Genomic DNA, 19,516 nt, shown 5'->3' with positions numbered 1-19,516 from the left:
AATATATATAAAGAAGATTATAACTGATATTGGTAAGAAATGTATGTCTAGATGCAGTAAATGGAAATTTAAAAAATTTAACTCAGAGAATACTCAATAACTTATTCAACTAATCTTAAAAAAAGAGAAAGACAAGAAAAGGAAATTCAGCTAATTCAGGAGATCAATAAGTGATGTTGTAAATCTATCTTAACAAATGAGGATAAGGATAAACTTATTAATTGACTTTCTTTATTGGATGAACTTCATATAAGTAAGGCAATTGTGCATATGTGAGGTCAAGAGCAAAAGGCGCAGTAGTCCATACTTTTGCAATCTTGAAAAAAGACGTCAAGAGAGAAATGTTGTGGGCAGTTTATTAATAAAACTTTCTTTTATGGCCTATTACACTTCTCAATATTGATTACAAAATATCTACTTGGGATGATCAATAGCTGCTATAGACTAAAAGTAGGACTTCCACAAATAATTAGCGAGACTAACAATATTTGGTTGGTGCTTGACATCTTAGAATATAATGGTTTAATTGAAGATGATGGATTAATTTATTTCCGGACTTTTTTAAAGCCTTACAGTTAAATACAATAAAGGAAAGCTTGCCTGGTTGTATACGAGGAGATCACATTTTTCGACATCTCAGTAGGAAATTAGTAAAGAAATTCAGGAGCAAATATCTTGCATTTCCCCTTCGACCCGAATATAAAGAAATACACTTAAAATCATGAATATTTACCCAGTCAAAGGTTTTCTAAGATTAAGATTTAATGTGGAGTCAAATACTTGTCTGATTTGTAAAGAATGATATTGAAACTGTTTAACATACATTTTTTTTCAATGCAATTTGGTTTATCCATTTTGGAATGAGGTGCTTAATTGGATCAAACATAAAGTACCTTCTTTGCATCTATCAGTTGGGATATGGTAAAATTTGATGTACATTTGGAGGACAAAAATGCTGTTTTTTATTATTATTTTTTAATAAATTGCCTTTTCTTATAACATTTTTATTCACAAATGTAAAGTTTTGAAAACTGCACCCCAATTGAATACATTTACAAAAGCGCTAACCTTATATACTGATGTATTAAAAATGATGCGAACATATAAAGCCAAGAAATTACTTTCATAATATGACTATTTCAAATATTTATTAGCCTATTTGAATTAATCCCCTACAGTGCTATTGCATTGAATCATTTTATCTCATCTTATTACTATTATTTTTTTTGGTATTATGTATTACAATTTGTTTTATCTCAGACTGTTAAGTTGTACAATTTAAATTCTGTTAAGCCTGTTATGTTATGTTATTGTTCATATGCAGAAAAAAATAAGTTTTTAATATTTGACAAGTTCATATGACTTGAAAAGCAATTCAGAAGCAATGAATTTTCACAACACTGTTTCTTGAAATCATTTATTTCAAATAAACTCTTATTTTTGTGTTTTTCTTTTTTTGCATAAGTGCAAAGTGCACCAACAGCCACCTGAGGGAAGTCTACGTCCTTAAATAAAAATCAAGAAAAGCGCACATATATTAGTACAAAATTCTTTAAAAAATTGCACAGTTTAGGTGTATAATACACATCTGTAATCTATTTCAAACTTAAATAAAATGGAAAAGTCTCATAGAGTAAACAAAATTCACAAAATTGAAAATAAAAACATTTCCCCACTACATAATTAAAGCTGAGTAATTGGGAGACCCTGTCGCTGACGCCTGGTCCATCTGTCCTGTGCTGATGTTTGACCAGACATTCTGAATCTATTGCTAAATACTTCAGTAGTTCAGTCCTACTACAAAATATAGAAGAGTACTGTGGTCTCCTATTATTGGAGTAGAGCCCATGTTCACAATTTATACACAATAAAACCCCTTTTATTTGCTCTGCAATGTTCAGAAAGACCATCCCAAATCCAGTTCTTGCACTCAAAACGTCTGTATCCCTGACTATGTGTATTGCATTGGGGGTGGGACAGCAGCTCAACGTCGGTAGGGGTGGAAGCCCTGTACAATGTGGTTCTGTCCTCGTCCGAAGCTGCTGGCGGCCGGTGGGGCTCCTGATGAGGGTGCGGAGGGGGCTGCGGCGTATGAGGCAGTTTGCTGGCTGGGGTCTGCAAAGCTATGACCAAAAGCACTCATGTCCTGCCCATAACCTGTCTCAACAGACATGAATACACAGGACGTGATATTAAACACCAGTAAACTTTAGAGCACAACATGCCACTAGGCTTTGAGGACATGTCTTTTTGTAACCCCTCAACATTTTGCGTTAGGTGGATTTTCGCACTTTTCGAGATGTACAGGCCATGTACACACTGCATCTAAATACAATCATCACTTTTCATAAACCCAAACTATCCTTCAGTTTTTGCGCATATGCTAGGGTATGCATACAGTGCACGTGATTTTTTTTGTATGAAAAGTGTACTAAATTTTTCATGGTATATAAAAAAATGAATTTTCTTAAAGGGATCGTTCACCCAAAAAATGTAAGGTCATCATTAAAGGGATACTACACCCAAAAATTTAAATGTTGTCATTAATCACTTACACCCCTGTCGTCCCAAACCTGTAAAAGCGTTCCTCTTTGGAACACAATTTAAGATATTTTGGATGAAAACCGGGAGGCTTGTGACTGTCCTATTGACTACCAAGTAAATTACACTGTCAAGGTCTAGAAAAACATGAAAAGCATCGTCATAATAATCCATCTGCCATCAGTGGTTCAACCGTAACGTTATGAAGTGACGAGAATACTTTATATACACAAAGAAAACAAAAATAACGACTTTGTCTCTTCTGTGTCTCTCCACATCACCGTAGCACCATTTCGGAGAATTTGAGCTGAACGCAGGCAGTGTACGTTCTTCTGTGTCAGCCGTGCCACAAGTATACATTTTCTACATGTATTTACACTTTGATCTGAAAGAAAACAGCGCATCCTTGTGGCATACGGTTGAACCACTGATGGCAGATGGACTATTCTGACAATGCTTTTCATACTTTTCTGGAGCTCGACAGTGTAACTTACTTGGCAGTCTATGGGACGGTCACAAGCCTCCCGGTTTTCATCCAAAATATCTTAAATTGTGTTCCAAAGACGAACAAAGCTTTTATGGGTTTGAAAGATGGGGATAAGTGATTAATGACAAAATTTTCATTTTGGGGATGGAGTATCCCTTTAATTTAAGTTATTGCAAAACTGTTTTGCTGAACACAAAAGAAGATATTTTGAAGAATGTTGGCTTCCACATTATCGAAAAGAAAAATACTATGGAACTCAATGGATACAGTCAACTGTTTGGTACAATAACTTCAGGGAGAAAAAATGATGAATTTTCAGTTTTTGATTGAACGATCCCTCTAAGGAAATTGATTTTTCATATGTCATTAACACTATAGTCAATTTTTCATATAAATTCTAAAATTTTGTCCAAATTAGTCACTGTATCCGCAATAAAACGTGTGTGTGTGGGGTATAAAAATACACTCTGAAAGTCTTTTTAGATGATGTTTTTAACTGTTTGACTACCTACATACATAACTTAAAAGTAGCACATTCTTACAAGAATTCTTCAGGGTTGTTATACTGCATATACATTGCACAAATCTTATTCCACTTCTACAGAACGATGGTGATTTGTGCACATTATATAAAATAATCTGTGCTCCGCTCATGCAAAAGTAAAGAAACAGGGATTTGGTTGTGTTTTGGATGGGACCTACCTCTTATCATAAATCCATGGTCTTAATATTGAGAGCAGATTGTATTTGCTAGTTTTAGGTAATGGAAACCATACCAAACAAAAATAGACACCTGTGTTAATAAGCAGTTGTTTAAAGGGTTAACAGATATCTGGAACTCTAGTTTAAACTAGTACACTGACATTTTTATAAGTCATATCTTCTCCAGAGAATTAGTGCAGACACTGAACAAAGATGAAACTTTCTAGTGTGCACAGATCGTCATATAGAGTATACTTTAATGGGAATGCATTCAGCTGTACACGTACGCTAACTATTTGCAGTAAAACTGAAGTATACTTTAGATGTATGAGAGTTAAGTCCCGTTCTGTCCACAAAGACAAATTAATTTTATATTTGTACAACCAAATTCACTCAACCGTGGTTTACTAATTTCCATGCATCTCTCTATTATTACTTTGGATGAAAATGGGCAACACAAGCAGATTGAACTGTTGACATCCATGTTTCTTTTTGCTCAGTCAGTTTTGCAGTGTGTACGTGGCCAAAACAGCTGAAAACAAAAGTATGATGACAAATAGGTCATGAAAAACACATTTAAAGCAGTCTGAACAGAAATCAAACAGAAAACCTAAGCAGAAATGCATTTTGGAGAAAATTTATTCGAAAGTCTCTAGATGAAAGTGAAACATTAGACTACGTGTGAACACAAATGAAGAGAAATGGATTACTTTTAAGAGTCAAGTAAAGAATTGAATTGCCGCACAGATTTGTTGAGGTGTGACTGTCACACGCTGCATGAGGGGCACAAAATCCACAAAAAACCCAGTAGAGACAATATTAGATCATCCTTTTGGCAGCAAAGCAATGCAGTGACTAGAAAAAGATGCAAGCCGTCAGTTTTGTTCATATAATAAACTACAGCTACAATCCTTACGAGTTACAATATTGTCTAATGTCGATTCACGAGAGATTCAAGTCAAGAGAAAGCACAAATGTGTAGTTTATTTCATTGAAACATGCGTCTTTGAGGCCCCCTGAATAATATGTAGCTGTACTTTAGTATATCCCATGAAAATCCGAAGAGACTGATGTAGAATATGCATACGGCATATGCATATTGTACATGCATGAGAAACAGAACTGAAGCCTTATGGGGCCACAGGCTGATGTTTGTTCGATGGGTTTGAGTGATTGTTGGATGCAGGTGCTCACCTACCTGCGCTATATCCCTGCTCTTCCTGTACATAACTGTGAGAAGGACGCGTTGGTCCGTAGGCAGAGGGGTCCTGAGGATAGTTACCCAAGCCTAGCAGGGAGATGAGGAGACCAGGTTGACTCGACCCAAAGAGAGTCTGACTTAACCACTACCTTACAGCTCCTACCCAGGTGACACTGCCCTCTTCTGCTCTCAGGGCTCATGAACAGAACATGTGGATGGATCGAGCCTACGCTCTTTCTTAATGTGTATGTTTATCAGGCTGCTTGGCCGTCGAGGTGCTGATGAATGGAAGCAAAGCAGAGGCTGATGAGACATACCCATACATACTGCCAGCCAACACAGATAGCCTGATCGGTCAGTTTGTTATGCCCAATACTGATATTTTCAGTATTGATTCGGGTGTGAAGCTGACCATTTACCTCTCAGACTGATATTAATGCAAGCCTGATATAAAAAACTGAAGCAAATGACAGTGGTGCTTGCATGTGGAAAAACTCGACCAGAACAAAACTAGACAGCTGCTGGTGTCTTTGCTATGTGGTTTGGTAATGTGATCTGGGTGGCTGCTAAAGTGTTGCTATGTGGTTGGTATGGTCATCTTAGAGGTTGCCACGATTTTACGCAGTTGCAAAGATGAGAGTTGTTGATAGTAAGATGCAAAGCTGTTGCTAGGTTGTTCTAAGATTTTGCCTATGTACGTAGATGCTGAGGTGTTCTGGGAGGTTGCACGGACATTACTGTGCGACTGCTAATATGTTCTGAGTGGTTGTTAGTGAGTTGCTAAAGTGTTATGGCCGATTATTGTGCCTTGATATGGATCAATATTCTGTCATCATTAATTAACACTCATGTCATTCCAAACCTATATGACCTGTTTGGAACATAAAATAAAATATTTTGAGACAATAGTTTTTTTTCTAAACTCTTTGTTTAGTTGCCAACATTTTTCAGAATATCTTCTTTTGGGTTCTGCAGGGTTTGGAACGACATGAGGGTGAGTAAATGATGACAGAATTGTCATGCTTGGGTGAACTATCTCTGTAAAGCCGAGTTCAGACTGCACGATTTTCAAAGTAGTCTGTTCACTGTTCTTTTCACACTGCATGACTATCTTAGCCAGCATTCAGTCACTGCTGTGTTCACACTGCACGATGGATCGGCGACAGAAGGTTTCACACTGCATGACTTTACAATAGGAATAATCGCCGACAGCTCTGTCTGGCACGCAAACTATGTTTCACAATCAAACACCCGCGAGATGTGACAAGGAAACAACGCGATATCACACGTGCAACACCAGAGTTTTCACGTGAGACTGGGATAGCTCAGATGAAACGTCAAACAGACACGGGTGCTCCTGCTAAATTTATACTAATTTATCTTCCATTTAATTGGTCCAAATAGCCCGAGAAGAAAGCCTTTTTCTGAAATGAAGCCATACTTGCTGATATTGTGGTTTATAACTCCTAGCCGTTGCTCTCTCATTGGCTGTCGGTCATCGCCGATGTAGATTTCAGTCAGAACACTTTTCACACAGCATGATTTTGAATCGCATTTAGCATGCCAAATATCTCACGGCATCGGTGACTCGTCTGCAATTCTCTCAGATCGCATCTTTGCTCATTCACACTGCGTGATTGTCACTCACGTGAACGAGCACAGATTTGCCTGTGATTTCGGCCATCTGTCGGCGATTTCTCAAAAACTGTCAGCGAGCCAAAAACTGGGCTTAAAATTGTTCAGTCTGAACTCGGCTTAAGGGCAAGCATTTTATTGGGCCTTTCTCACAGGTGAAATGTCCAATCACTTGGGAAAGTATTTGCACCCCTATTCCTAAGAAGCTATATGATTGGAGGCATCATTTAGGTTTGTAGCACAAACAGTACATGACTTCTAGATGCTTTAAGCTCTGGCGGCTTTTATGAGCTAGTGGTCTATGACTATTTCTGTAGGTTCAGTTTTATTTTCCATAGCTTAATGGATGCTCTAGATTTCCGTACGGTGTCAGCACCTGCACCAAGAGGCAATCTTTGTCTACCTTATACTTGGTCAAAGTCTGAAGTCAGTTTAATCTATCTGTGAAATCTCACATGCACTGCGACCATCCAACGCTGAAACATCTACAGATGAAAACCCTTGTCTGCGTTAGATGAAGCGCCATCTGGTCAAAAGCAGCATTGCAGTACAGGATGATCTAATTCACACATACCACTGGAGAAACCCCCACAGAACATGTATCAAAAATCTAGAGGCATGGGTTGAGGGTTAATAGACTGAGGGTCTGTGTGGGAGCATGTGTATGTGATGTCATCATGCCCATTCATGTGTGAACAGGAAGCAGAACCCCTGCGGTGGTTTGCTGCCACGTTTTAGTGCACACTTACCATACTGGCTGTAGGAGAAGTCTGGCTGTGCTTGGGGGGCTTTGCTCAGGTCCTGAGAGGGAGTCGTCGCCGGGGCAAAACCTAAAGTCCCTGCACCCGGCGTGGCAGGAGGGGGAGGCATTCCCTGTGCTACAAACTGGTCACCTTGAGGGGTACCAAAGCTATATCCTATGTAGAAAAAGAAAAATAGTGTTTGAGGTTGTTCAACTTACCCATATTTATACCTTATATAAAAAATACTGCAGTTTTAATATCACTTATCTTTGGGTCATATATAGAAATGATAACTCTAGAACTGTAAAAATATAAAAGAGACCTACCAAACTGAGGTTGTGTGCTAAAGCCCTGTTGGGGGTATCCCTGAGGTGCCCCAAATCCCCCTGTAGGTGCTGCTGCAACTAGAAATGCATTAAATGGAGAAGGAGGTTGTGCGGGTGCCCCACGGCCAGCAGGTAAAGGAGGTCCATACCCACCTGAAACACAGAGGGGGTTCGGTTAGTCAAAACTCACTCGAGTCAAGTCCTATTCACTTCAAGTCTGATGCCACTGAACAACATGCAAGCATAAAATATTTACAAACTATTTTCTGCACCAGTTATGCACACTAAATAGTTTATTAATTAATAAAGAAATAATAATATTAATAAATGAAATAATATATTAATAAAGAAATTAAATTTATTCAGTAAGACTGCAGTAAATTGATCAAAAATGTAAGTAATTTAAATTGTAATTCATGATTTCTATTTCAAATAAATGCTGTTCTTATTCATCAAACAATTCTGAGGAATTTAGAGAAAATTATTAACTCAATTTAGCAAATCAGAATAATTTCTGCAGGATCATGTTACACTGAAGACTGAAGTTATAACTGCTAAATTCAGCTTTTATCACGGTAGGGTTTTGACGGTGAGGAAAGTTTCCCACCAGTTAATCGACCCTGTGACAACACCAGTAATACAGGTATCACCAGGGGTGGGGTTCGCTGGGGTTTTCCCTCTTTTCCTGGCTTTCCTTCTCTTTTAAAAAGCTTGTAAATGCCTATGCACAGTTTACTTTCACTTTCAAATGATCTGCAATTCGGCATCAACTGCTTGAATAGACAATAAAAAAGCACAACAACAAACTTTTGTTAAACAGAATATAAATACACCATGCTATAGGCCTAGTGTAAAATAAATTACTTACAAAGTTTATATATATATGTATATATATATGTATATGTGTATATATATATATATATATATATATAAACAAAAAACAGCAAGCACTGTGGAACCAAATGAATAAGAAACATAGAATGTTTATTAGCAAAACGAATAAGAAAGTTGGAGGCACGGCATACACCTTGATGTAAAATAATTTAAATAAATTACACCAAGTCTAAATAACGTAAAAATCAGCTAACACAGTGGAACAGCAGCAGCTTCTGCCTGTAAATTTAGGAGTGTCAGATTCTGGGTCATAGTGCTAGTTTATAATAAACTCAAGAAACCTTAGAGTCTTTATAGTCTAATGTCCTTGCATTACTCAGCCTATGGGCCACATGCTAATGTTGAATGACAGGCTCGAAGAACACACTCATATAAAGTATATTTGGGCATGGTATGAATTGGTCTTTTAGTCAGATCTCTGAATGGCAAAATATAATAACCAAATCAATCCATAACAATAAAACATAACATACCAAGTGGTTGACCTGTGGACACCCAAACACCTGGAACAAAAAAACTAATTTATCTCACAACCAACAGACCATTAAACTGAATCAGAATTATACATTAAACTGTACATCACTCACCCTGAGGCGCGTAGCTCTGCTGCCAGCCCGGAGCCGGTTGTGCTGCCCAGCCATTGGTTGCACTTAAAATGGCTCGGGACCCCCACTGACTGGCTCCCAGCTGACCAGGGGCGGCAGCTTTGCTGTCCCGTGGCTCCGCCTTCTTCACTTCAACCTGCACAAAAGGACAAGAGGTTGTAACTAGCAAGAGGAGAATTTCATACTGCCTACCTCCCCCACTCACCTATCAGAAACTTTAGCCCTCACCTCTGAAAAGATACTCTTACTTAGGCCAAATACATGACCCTAGTCCAGATGGAATGGAATATAAGTGGTCTCTTCTAGTTGATTACTTTTAAAACCAATGTTTCTGAGGTACTTGGGTAAGAAAGGGACATATAGGTTAACTAAAACTCAATCCCCCGGTTTCACAGACAAGGCTTAAGCCTAGTCTAGACTAAAATGTAAATCTGAGCTGTTTTATAGAAAAGAAACTTGCACCGACTGATCTTAAAACATGTCAGTGCTTTTATTTTGTCTTAAGATGCACACCAGTAATACTTTTTTCGAAGGAATGTTTATAAAAATTACTTAAATGTCCTAATTGAACTATGGCCTAATCCTGGTTTAGGCTAAGCCCCGTCTATGAAACCGGGCCTCTATGTCAAATCAAGCAAACTTAAGAATAAATACTAACATAAAATTTTCATGACCATAGACGTACCTGAGAAACACTGTCCCTGCATATATCTTACATCTAAGCGCTTTTAAATAGTTATAAACTGCTGATAGAAAATTAAGACTTACCTCGCCCTGGCTAATGCTTAAGAACCTCAGTTTAGATACGGCAATAGAAATATAAGGGTCAATTATGTTTAAATGATAATCTAATTGTACCAAATAATTAACATGCAGAGAATAAAAAAGGAGAGACAAAAGTCTAATCAGAGAGGAATCTTCATACTGTGTCAAATATGAAATTAATATGACTTCCACATTTTCTAAAGAAAGTTAGCATGGTGTTTGTCCTCGCTTATAATGCTAGGATGTTGTGGTTTGTTGCCAAGGTGTGGCTAAACGGTAGCTAAGGTTTTCTTAGTGATTTTAGTGCACATCTATGCCGATGCTTATAGGCCCAAATTAAAAGATCCCACCCCAAAGATGTCAATATTCTGTTCTCTAGATATGTCTTCGGACTCTATTAAAGTTGTGATGTAATTGTAGTAGTAACCATTTTTTTTCTTCTGTATTGTGATTTACATTAAACTGAAACTGATTAACAAAAAATAAAACAATGCAGGGAGTAAACTAGGTTCAATCCAACGGTTGTTGATTGGAAGGAAGCAGATCTTAACGCGAGCTTGCGGTCGCATAATAGAAGTAGTATCACTGAAACTTTTTTTCCCACATAAGCTCAAATCAAGAGAACGTCAACTTGCATGGTTTCTTCGCAGCTTATTTGGCAAACGACGCAAATACGCTGTTATTTGAGCAAAATATCTCAATAGGGAAGGCAAAAAATCCGACTTACACATTTACTGGTGTTTTCAGCTAATCTGCACTTTTTCTGTAATGTAGAGAGAGAGAGAGAGAGAGAGAGAGTATGTGTGCGCATGGTTGCCAGGTTGGAAAGATTAACGAAACCAATTGGCCGAAAATTTATCGAGTTGAGAAAAAAAGCTTTAAATGGGGTATTTAAACTCTTGAAAGCTGGCAACCGCAAACATGAAAGCTTGTGGAGGCTTTTTACCAAAACAATAAATCGTGATCAGGAATAAAATACGATTCATCGTGCATCCCAGAGCAATGCTTCTCTTAGCAATTGCCACTAATTATAGAATTATCCAATTAGGTGAATGGCATTTTATTACATGCCACTCAGATAAAAAAAAAATGGATAGACGTAGGTTAACACACACAAGGAAGTTTCACTCCAGTTAAAGTGGAGATCCAGAAATAGAGCTGAGACTCTAAAGAGTGTGAGTTATTGGGGTCACCTTGCATCAAGAGCGAGAGACAATATTTTTCCGTTGGAAAGCAGCATACATGTATGTAACCACTCTTTTCGTCTCTCTCCTCCTCTCTCACTGTCGACCTAATTACGTATCAGTTTGAGAGAGTGGTCTGCAACCCTCGAATCAGCAACATCCCCCCCCCCACTCCTGCGGGCATCAATATTCAGAGTGATGGGAGGCTTCGCGCCAGTCTTCATGTCCAACAGTAGAGCTGGGATTTGATACACAGTTTGATATGCTCCAGTTTCTAATTTTATAAGGTATGACCCCACCCCCCTAAAGCCCCAATGAAATAATGTCATGTGAAGAACAATAGCCCAGGTACCGTAGTACCTGATTCCTCCAGGAACACAGACCCAAGTCAAGGAGAGCGTCAGTGAGCGAGACTCAATGTAGGACAAAAACTACAGAGCTATTCTGGAGTCTTGAACAAACTTGCTGGAATTGGGTTTTCACTTGTGAGAAATGCTAGTGGTTTATTTGCAAAACGCAGATCAACCTCAAACCGGCCATGCTGGGAGTGGAGCTGGTGAGGTGAGATAACACGTCATTCGACTTGTTCAGTCTTGCGCTATCCCAAAAAAAAGACTAATACACCTAAGTATCAGACAATAATCTTACACTTCACAGAGACGCTTGCCACCCGCCCAAAGCCCATTTGGAGTAAACTAACAGACACAGTATGGAGATTTGAATATTGAGGTCACTTAATTGAGATTTCACTTTGCCTTCTGGGATCATTATAGAACTCAAATAGTAAGTGACCTGACAGTAATAACCTGAATAAAAAAATAAAAAAGGAAACCAACCGGTTCTTTAGGTGAGTGCTGATATAACAATTAAGGTTCAATATATATGTTAAATAATAGCAAAATATTTGGATAGTTCTTCTTTATTTTATTAATTAAAATTCCCTTAATTAGTCAATTTTATATAATAACATTACAGCACCTAAAGGAGCGGTCCAAATGAACCAAGCCTTGGGCAACTAACATGGTCAGAAATTTATGTACAAATGTATAAAATTAAACCCTATCATAGGATAAGTCAGGTAAACAAAACACAATAGTTCCGCTCAATATATTGTAAACTTTCCCCGGACTGGGAGAGAAATAATGTTTTTGCGAATGAGAAAAGGTACCTCACACATTAAATGTTAATTTTCGAACTATTCGTTTACACACGTTTGGTCGCCCAAGCTTTAGTTTCTGTTGTAGGGGAAAATAAAACTACAACTACACACTTTTTTGCCCATGATGTCGTGAAAATGCATGTTGACAGCCTGGTCCACTGATTGTTCGGCCTCGAAAGTAATAAATCCAAAACCTAGCCAACGATCAAAAGTCAACAGAGCAGCAAGGTGTTGGGACAGAACAGCTAGAAGAACATAAGAGGGATGGGGCTGGGGGTACCTGAGGTTCAGATGACATCACGGCCCGGGTCACCAGGAAAGGTCACAGGTGAAGGTCCGAAAGGACAGAAGTGTTACGGATAATTTTGCTTCTTTCAATACTTTAACCCTGAACGTATTTAATGATTAACAGCCACAGAGGGCATTCAATAACTGAAGACAGCTCTTATGCAACCTCACAAGTATCAGATTGGTCAAATTATAGGTTAGATTTTATTTTTCTGCCTTTTAAGTTTCATCCGAACCTCACTTTCATCACCACCCCAAATCTTACACAACAAATGTGAGCAACAGTTATCAATGCATAACAAGAACGATCATGACAACTACAGGTTTTACTGGTTTTTCTCAAAGCTTCCCAAAATGCTGTAGTACTTTGGGCAAACCGAGAGAACAGAGATTGAAACACTGCAACAAAAGCACCACAAGGATATAAGGATATTTGTGAAACATTTAATGCAGCCCAGGTTCTCGTGTGGTGTAACCCTGGTTAATGCTCAATTTCAGTGATCTGCATTGAAGGCGTGCAGGGGTCGCGTAGTCAGAACTATCGAAGTGGGCCGCCGAAGCGGAGCGGGATGCCAAGGTCACTTGCACGAGAAGACCAAGCACAATCCTTCAGCAGCAGCTGAGTTTAGCTGTGCCAGATCCACCCGTGTGAACTAGTTTCCGTCAGATCAGATAACTGTGGCAGAACTGGGCTGTGAGAATCTCCACTTTGGGATCTAACCTGATTCCACTTGCGCGTCCTTTGAGACTGAAGAGGTCTGAGAATTCGTACACTATGTGGAGCACAACGAGGACTAAATATACTCACCCTGCCCTTCATCGTCAGCCCTGGTTTCATTAAAGAAGAAAAAAGTCAATTCAATGCGCTCATGTCTGTAACAGACTACTAAAAACTGACTAGTTCTCTGGAAAATCTGTCATCTAGTAGGTCCTGCTTAGGTGTCGTTTACACTGGACAGCATCTGAACTCAATTTACTTTTGAAGGCGGTGAATCTGCACAAGCGATACTTTGACAACTGCTGCTTTAAGTGAGATGAATTTAGAGAGACAACTTCCTGAAGAGGGTTTTGCAATGCTGAAAGTACTGCATGGTAATGCACAGCACTCCTTGAATTCATTCCCATTCCCGTTTGCACTTACATCCAAAAAATAGCAGTCGACTAGACGGTTGCTGGATGACAAGTCGATCATTCTGGCCCTTCCCTTTTACAGTCAAAACATTGTGATATCCAGCATACTGCGAACACAAACCTGACTTAACAGCTAGACAGTGTGCACTTCCTCTATAACGAAGAGTAATACACAAACAGAGTACATCAGGGAGACTTGTTTTATGCCGTTTTTTGTGACTGCAGAAATAATCTGATGATAAGCCACTGCCTGTATTTGGGCACAAATTGAAGCATTAACCATGTTTACACCAGAGAAACAAGCATGAGTGTGTTTCACACCATGCCTTAATCTGTGTGGTGCCACTATCTGTATTGTATCCTACAAGAAAGAACAAAAATATCTCAGGTAAAAACGTTAATGCATTCAAACACTTGACAAAGGAAAACAGGCACATAAAAAGAAAGATAGAAAAGGCTTACTTAAATGTACTACATTGCTATACACACTAATTTTGCCGATCAATCAAATGTAAACGTTCATTAAACATGTCTTAAGGTTAATGGAGATTAATTTCAGTGATTCAGGACATTGAATAAGACGCTTGCAAATGTTCACATGACAAACTATTCCACGTTTACCCAACGAGAGTGAAATGTGAAAAGCATTGTAAGTTCAAATAGTAAATGCAAAGGAAACGGCTCTGTGATTAGAAGTATATCTCCAGCACGTGCGTTCAGATCATGGTTGCCAGGTTTTCACAACAAATCCTGCCCAGTTGCTTTTTAAAACTAGTCCAAAACTAGTCCAACTAGTCGCGCTTCCAGGAGGTTCCCGATAAAAATTGCTTCCCGGGGTTAAAATATACATTTTTTAGAAGGGTTGCCTTGGTAAAATTCGCATTTTAGGGTCTAAATATCACGTTATTTGTATTGGGGTTGCTTCAAACCGCGGACATGAAAAACAATCGCAGACTTGGCAACACTGGTACAGGTGGAGCGGCAGTTACTACACAGAGCCGTAGTCTACCGACAACTAACACAAAATCGTTTTCAAAATCGACAAAGAATCGCCTGCGATTTTAACATCGATTTTGTGTAGATTGTCAGTGAATTACAGCTCTGTGTAGTAAATGCCAACCAGTCTGTGGTTGTTTTTCATGTCCGCGGGTCGAAGCGACCCCAATACAAATAACGTGATATTTTTAGCCCTTAAAATGCGAATTTCACCAAGGCAACCCTGCTAAAAAAACGTATATTAACCCCGGGAAGCAATTTTTATCGGGAAACCTCCTGGAAACGCAATTGGGCTAGTTTTGGACTAGTTTTGAGAAGCAACTGGGCAGGATTTGTTGTGAAAACCTGGCAACCCTGATCCGAACGCACGTGCTGGAGATATACTTCTAATTACAGGAGCGTCTTTACTGGTGAGATGTGCATGAAAATCGCATTTGCTTTTTTGCACAGCCCTACCGTAAACTGTGTAAAACAGGATTTTTAAATGAAATAGCTGTTGTTTTTAATGGCTTTGTTTCTACTTTAACTTTCCAGCTGGACCATGTCATGGCCACAGTGTGTTTTCAGAAGATAATAAGTGCTGTTATGTAAAACAGGTATGAACTGTATTGGAAAACTGAAATAAAGATTTTTTAAATCCAGTTATTTAATTTTCCCATGGAACACAAAATTGGACTCTAGTGAAAAAATTCACACTACTCTTGTTTTTCTTTTTATAATGATGAAATTGGTGCAGCTATAAAGGGTCTTTAAAGGCACATTGAGGCCCTTGCTATTTTTTAATCTCCAAAAAACACTATTAAAAAGCAGAACATGCAGGTCAAGCATTATGTTCTAAGTCTTTTGAATAGATTAAGATTTAAGAACTTTTCAATAAACATATCTAGCAAGCATCTATTCAAAAACAGCACTCGCAATCAGTTATAAAAAAAAAAAATAATAAAAACACACACAAACGCAAAGATAGTTTCATAATTTCTCCCTTTGTGTTCCAAAAGTAAAAACATCATACAGTTTTGAATTGAGTAAAAAAGGGACTTTTTGGATGAACTATTCCTTTAAGGCACAAGCAGATGTGCAAGACTCTGAACTGACTGAGCATGTTTGATGCAAATGTTTGCGTGTCATGTGGATGCCGCTGATTTGCCTTGACACCATGCAAGAGTCGAGGCACACCGAACCAAGCATTACACACATGAGAGGGGCAGATGGCCTGCGCGATGTTCTCTTCTCTTTGGGTGGGAATAGTTTGTCTTGTGCATGATGTGAGAGAAAGACTCAATGGGAGCGAATATGAATGTGTGGATTACCTCGAGGCCTCTGTTTCTCTGCGTCATAGATCATTACCACCTCTGTGACCTTCAAAATAGAGAACAGGACCGTGAACGACCAAACCGACCTTGCATCATATATAAAACATATTTCAGTTCAGTGGGGTTCAAAGGTGCGAAAATTACCTAATATAAAGCTGAAAATACAAATGCAAGGACATATTTATGATTTTGCACATTTAGGTTACTTATCAATAACATGACCAAGTAACCTTTTGACTCCTTTCTGACACCATTTCAACATTACTATGGAATTTATCTAGATATTAATAAGGCTTGATTAAATTAAAATGGTACATTTCTGCATCTGTGTCCATCTCACCACTCCAAATCTGTTGAAGTAATCCCTGAGTTCAGCTTCACCGCAATTATGAGGAATTCCACCCACAAATATCTTCTTAGATTTATTGCCGTCACTTTTGCTTCCTTTCTAAAACACACACACACACACACACACACACACACACACAAAAAAAGTTTGAGCTTCTTTAGAGTTAAGCAAAGACTGGACAATCAATAATAAATGAAATCGTCTGTATAATGAGCATACTTGTATTTAAAAAAAAAAAAAAAAAAAAAAACCTTTTCAAGTGGTTTTACATTTTCAAGTTCTTACCCAGCCGTCTTTTGCCCGAGTCTTCTCAGGCTGCATCCCTCTTGGTGTACAAGGCTTTGGGTCGATCTACAAGAATAAACACATAACACTTATTTAGTAAAATAAATAAATAAATAAATAAACACCTCAAACCAGCATGCCATTAGAACACTTGATTTCGAGGTCAAATGATGCAGATGTTTTAAGTGAAAAATAAAAAATATGATGCATTTATCATAACTGGAAAAAAATAGGTTTCTCAGTAATTCTCCTCACATTTCTTCCATCCAGGTTATGAGGTTTGGTGTCCAGGACGGCCCGTACGCAGTTGGGATCTTTAAACTTCACAAAGCCGAAGCCCCTGGACTGATTTGTGCTTTTATCTTTCATGATGACACAATCCACAACCTCTCCATACTGAGAAAAGTAGTTTCGCAACATCTCTAATAAAACACAGAAAGGAATAATGAACGTTTGATACATTTAAAACTGTGGTTCTTCACTGGTGCTGCTGGGTCTCTGATAACTGGCAGAAGTGAGCCAAACCAGACATATTAATGCTTGGCATTACATGCCTTCAGCCTTAAAAAAAAACAATGTAATATCTGGGATTTGAAGCAACACCAGCTGAGAACACAACACATGCACAACAGCCCAATGCAGCGCAGATGTATTATATAAATTATACCTGCCTACATACTGTTATTTCAGTTATTAGAAATCAGCATTAGCACTGTGCCTTAAAATGTCTTAGCTGCGCTGCATAAATATTGAGCAACCGTTTTCAACCCTGATAAAAAAAATACATGTTTCTTGAGCAGCAAATCAGCAAATTAGAATGATTTCTGAAGGATCATGTGACACTGAAGACTGGAGTAATGAGGCTGAAAATTCAGCATATAAATAAATAACATTATAAGACATATTAAAATAGAAAGCAATTTAAAATTTTGGTAATATTTTACAATATAAAATATTTTGACAAAAACATTTATTTTTGATCAAATAAATGCAGCCTGGTTGAGACTTGTTTCAAAAACATTAAAAAAAAAACGGTACAAACCTCAAACTTTTAAACAAGTTTATGAATTTTAAACAGCATTACATATCTCAGTTGAGCAAGCTGATATGACATACAAGTAATGTATTCTCAGAATTACTGACATTACATAAAACCATCATATGACAGGAATAAGTACAACTAACACAGCTTTGAAATGTATAACATTATATGAAATGCATATTTAAGAAGAAAAAAAACTATATTAGATCATTTTCCCATTGATTTCCTCATTGCATTTTACGCATGCCATTTGATACAGGCTTTATCCGATTTCTGGAGCTCGCGTCTAACCGGCTCTCTCACTTGCACCCACATACTGAAAAGACAAGCTCAGCCCCTGAGTGACAGCCTGGTTTCTACTCTGGGATCATGCAGAGCAAATATAAGTTTAATGGAGAATATTAAAGCATGCATCAAGCCAGCAGTGCGAAACAACACACACTATGGTGATACAGACTTGTAGTGCACCCACTTGCAATATTGAAAAGCAACTAATGTTACCATATGAGACTATAAGAAGGTTAATACAACAGTTACACTCACCCTGGGTGGTGCTCCAATCCAATCCACCCACAAACAGCTTCCTGCAACACAACGATGAGGGAACGTCACAATGCATTTGTGTTCATTCATAAAGGAACATGAGTCAAGCTGAAGGAGAGAAAACACATTGGCCCTTGGCAGAGAAAGTCTGATCTGACTGATCTGTGCGGTCTAACGAGTCAAAGCAGAAATCAACCATACATCTGAATAACCCAGAGATCCACTCCGAGACCATCTCAGACAGATCTACCTGGCTGTGCATGCAGGACTTTCTCTTCTGGTCTGATTATACATCTTATAGCATGAAATCCTCCAATATGATTACTATTAAAAAAACGAAAAAATTGATTTGACATTAAAACATAGTGCTACAAGCCTTCAGTTTGTGATTTTAAACTAACAGAAAAAGAGCACATACAAAGTTATAATACGAGTATAAAACGTACGATATGAAAGAAAGAAAGCGATATAAACCTCCAGTTTGTGTTTTATAAAACGTACTCTTTAAAAGGAGAGTGATAAAACACTGCAGTTTGTTTAATAGAAACTTACCGCATAAAAACAGTGACAGAAGCCTGCAGTTTGACAGCTGATGCTTTTTCTGTCAGTCTAGCTCTTTGCTAATTTATTCATACATTTCATCAGTTAAATGAAGCGAGAGCATGTCGTTGTCAAACTGAAGGAGTTCACTGGTGCACCTGCGTTAGTGCGGAGCTCGGCACCGGCCCGTTGCGCATCTTACTCCGCCGGGACGGGACGTGTACGCTACATCCAAACACTGTCATACAGCACACCGTGTCTTACCCGATTTCGTCTCCAGCTGTGTTGTTGTTCATCTCCGTGGCGAGGGTTGTGGACGGGAGTGCTGACATGGGTCCGTTCGCTCGGTCTCCTGCCGGTCTCCGCCGCCCGGGAAGGTCACACTCCGCTTTCGGTTCAAACCGAATCTGCGCAACACTGACGCGACACACGGGGCGCCCCAGCAAGGGCGGTGCAATGAGCGCGCGGGATGATGGGAAATTGAGTCCACTAGGCAAAGGGAAAAAAAATGACACGGTAAACAAACTATTAGACCTGCATATTGTGGTGTATTTGGTTTGACACTCTCTGTGTCTGATTAAGATGACTGATGAGCTAGACTCATCATCTGTTGATTGCTTATGTCTCGGGCTGTTATTGGAAAGTTCAGTAAAAAGAATGCACTTGCAAGAGTTACACAGTCTCATGGTGTGTTATTAAATATATAGATAAAACATAAAAGGACACTAGAACACAACATGGTGTCAGAAGTGAAAGTGGTGTAAGTACCGCGAGCAGTTTTGTTGAC

The 19,516-nt window shown here is 38.6% G+C and overlaps 1 protein-coding gene across 3 annotated transcripts; it reads right to left on the bottom strand.

Moving 5' to 3' along the window:
- Positions 1 to 1,403: 1,403 nt before the first annotated feature.
- Positions 1,404 to 19,200, bottom strand: LOC132119291 (DAZ-associated protein 1-like). Of its 3 annotated transcripts, XM_059529128.1 has the most exons (13): positions 18,994 to 19,200; positions 18,190 to 18,230; positions 16,860 to 17,026; positions 16,605 to 16,670; positions 16,311 to 16,418; positions 15,968 to 16,016; positions 12,354 to 12,436; positions 9,117 to 9,270; positions 9,003 to 9,032; positions 7,636 to 7,788; positions 7,316 to 7,483; positions 4,929 to 5,018; positions 1,404 to 2,157 (listed from the first exon to the last, which is right to left on the bottom strand). In XM_059529128.1, exons 1-13 carry the CDS (start codon positions 19,059 to 19,061, stop codon positions 1,985 to 1,987), a joined length of 1,350 nt encoding a protein of 449 aa, XP_059385111.1. In that variant the 5' UTR covers positions 19,062 to 19,200; the 3' UTR covers positions 1,404 to 1,984. The 3 variants fall into 3 exon arrangements, with proteins under 3 accessions (XP_059385111.1, XP_059385112.1, XP_059385113.1); XM_059529129.1 differs by lacking the exon at positions 4,929 to 5,018 and having other exon boundaries at positions 18,994 to 19,195; XM_059529130.1 differs by lacking the exon at positions 4,929 to 5,018 and having other exon boundaries at positions 1,984 to 2,161; positions 18,994 to 19,198.
- Positions 19,201 to 19,516: the final 316 nt, after the last annotated feature.

Source organism: Carassius carassius, chromosome 38, assembly GCF_963082965.1.
Source record: "Carassius carassius chromosome 38, fCarCar2.1, whole genome shotgun sequence".
NCBI lineage: Eukaryota > Metazoa > Chordata > Actinopteri > Cypriniformes > Cyprinidae > Carassius > Carassius carassius.
This window is presented reverse-complemented; position numbering and strand designations above follow the sequence as displayed.

What these genes read in the sequence shown, in the direction of transcription:
- LOC132119291 (XM_059529128.1), bottom strand. Translation starts at nt 19,061, where the DNA reads ATGTCAGCACTCCCGTCCACAACCCTCGCCACGGAGATGAACAACAAC. An exon ending in GGATTGGAGCACCACCCAGG is followed by an intron (nt 17,027 to 18,189) that starts GTGAGTGTAACT and finishes GTGTTTTATTAG; the next exon opens with AGATGTTGCGAAACTACTTT. An exon ending in AGAGCAGGGATATAGCGCAG is followed by an intron (nt 2,158 to 4,928) that starts GTAGGTGAGCAC and finishes CTGTTGAGACAG; the next exon opens with GTTATGGGCAGGACATGAGT.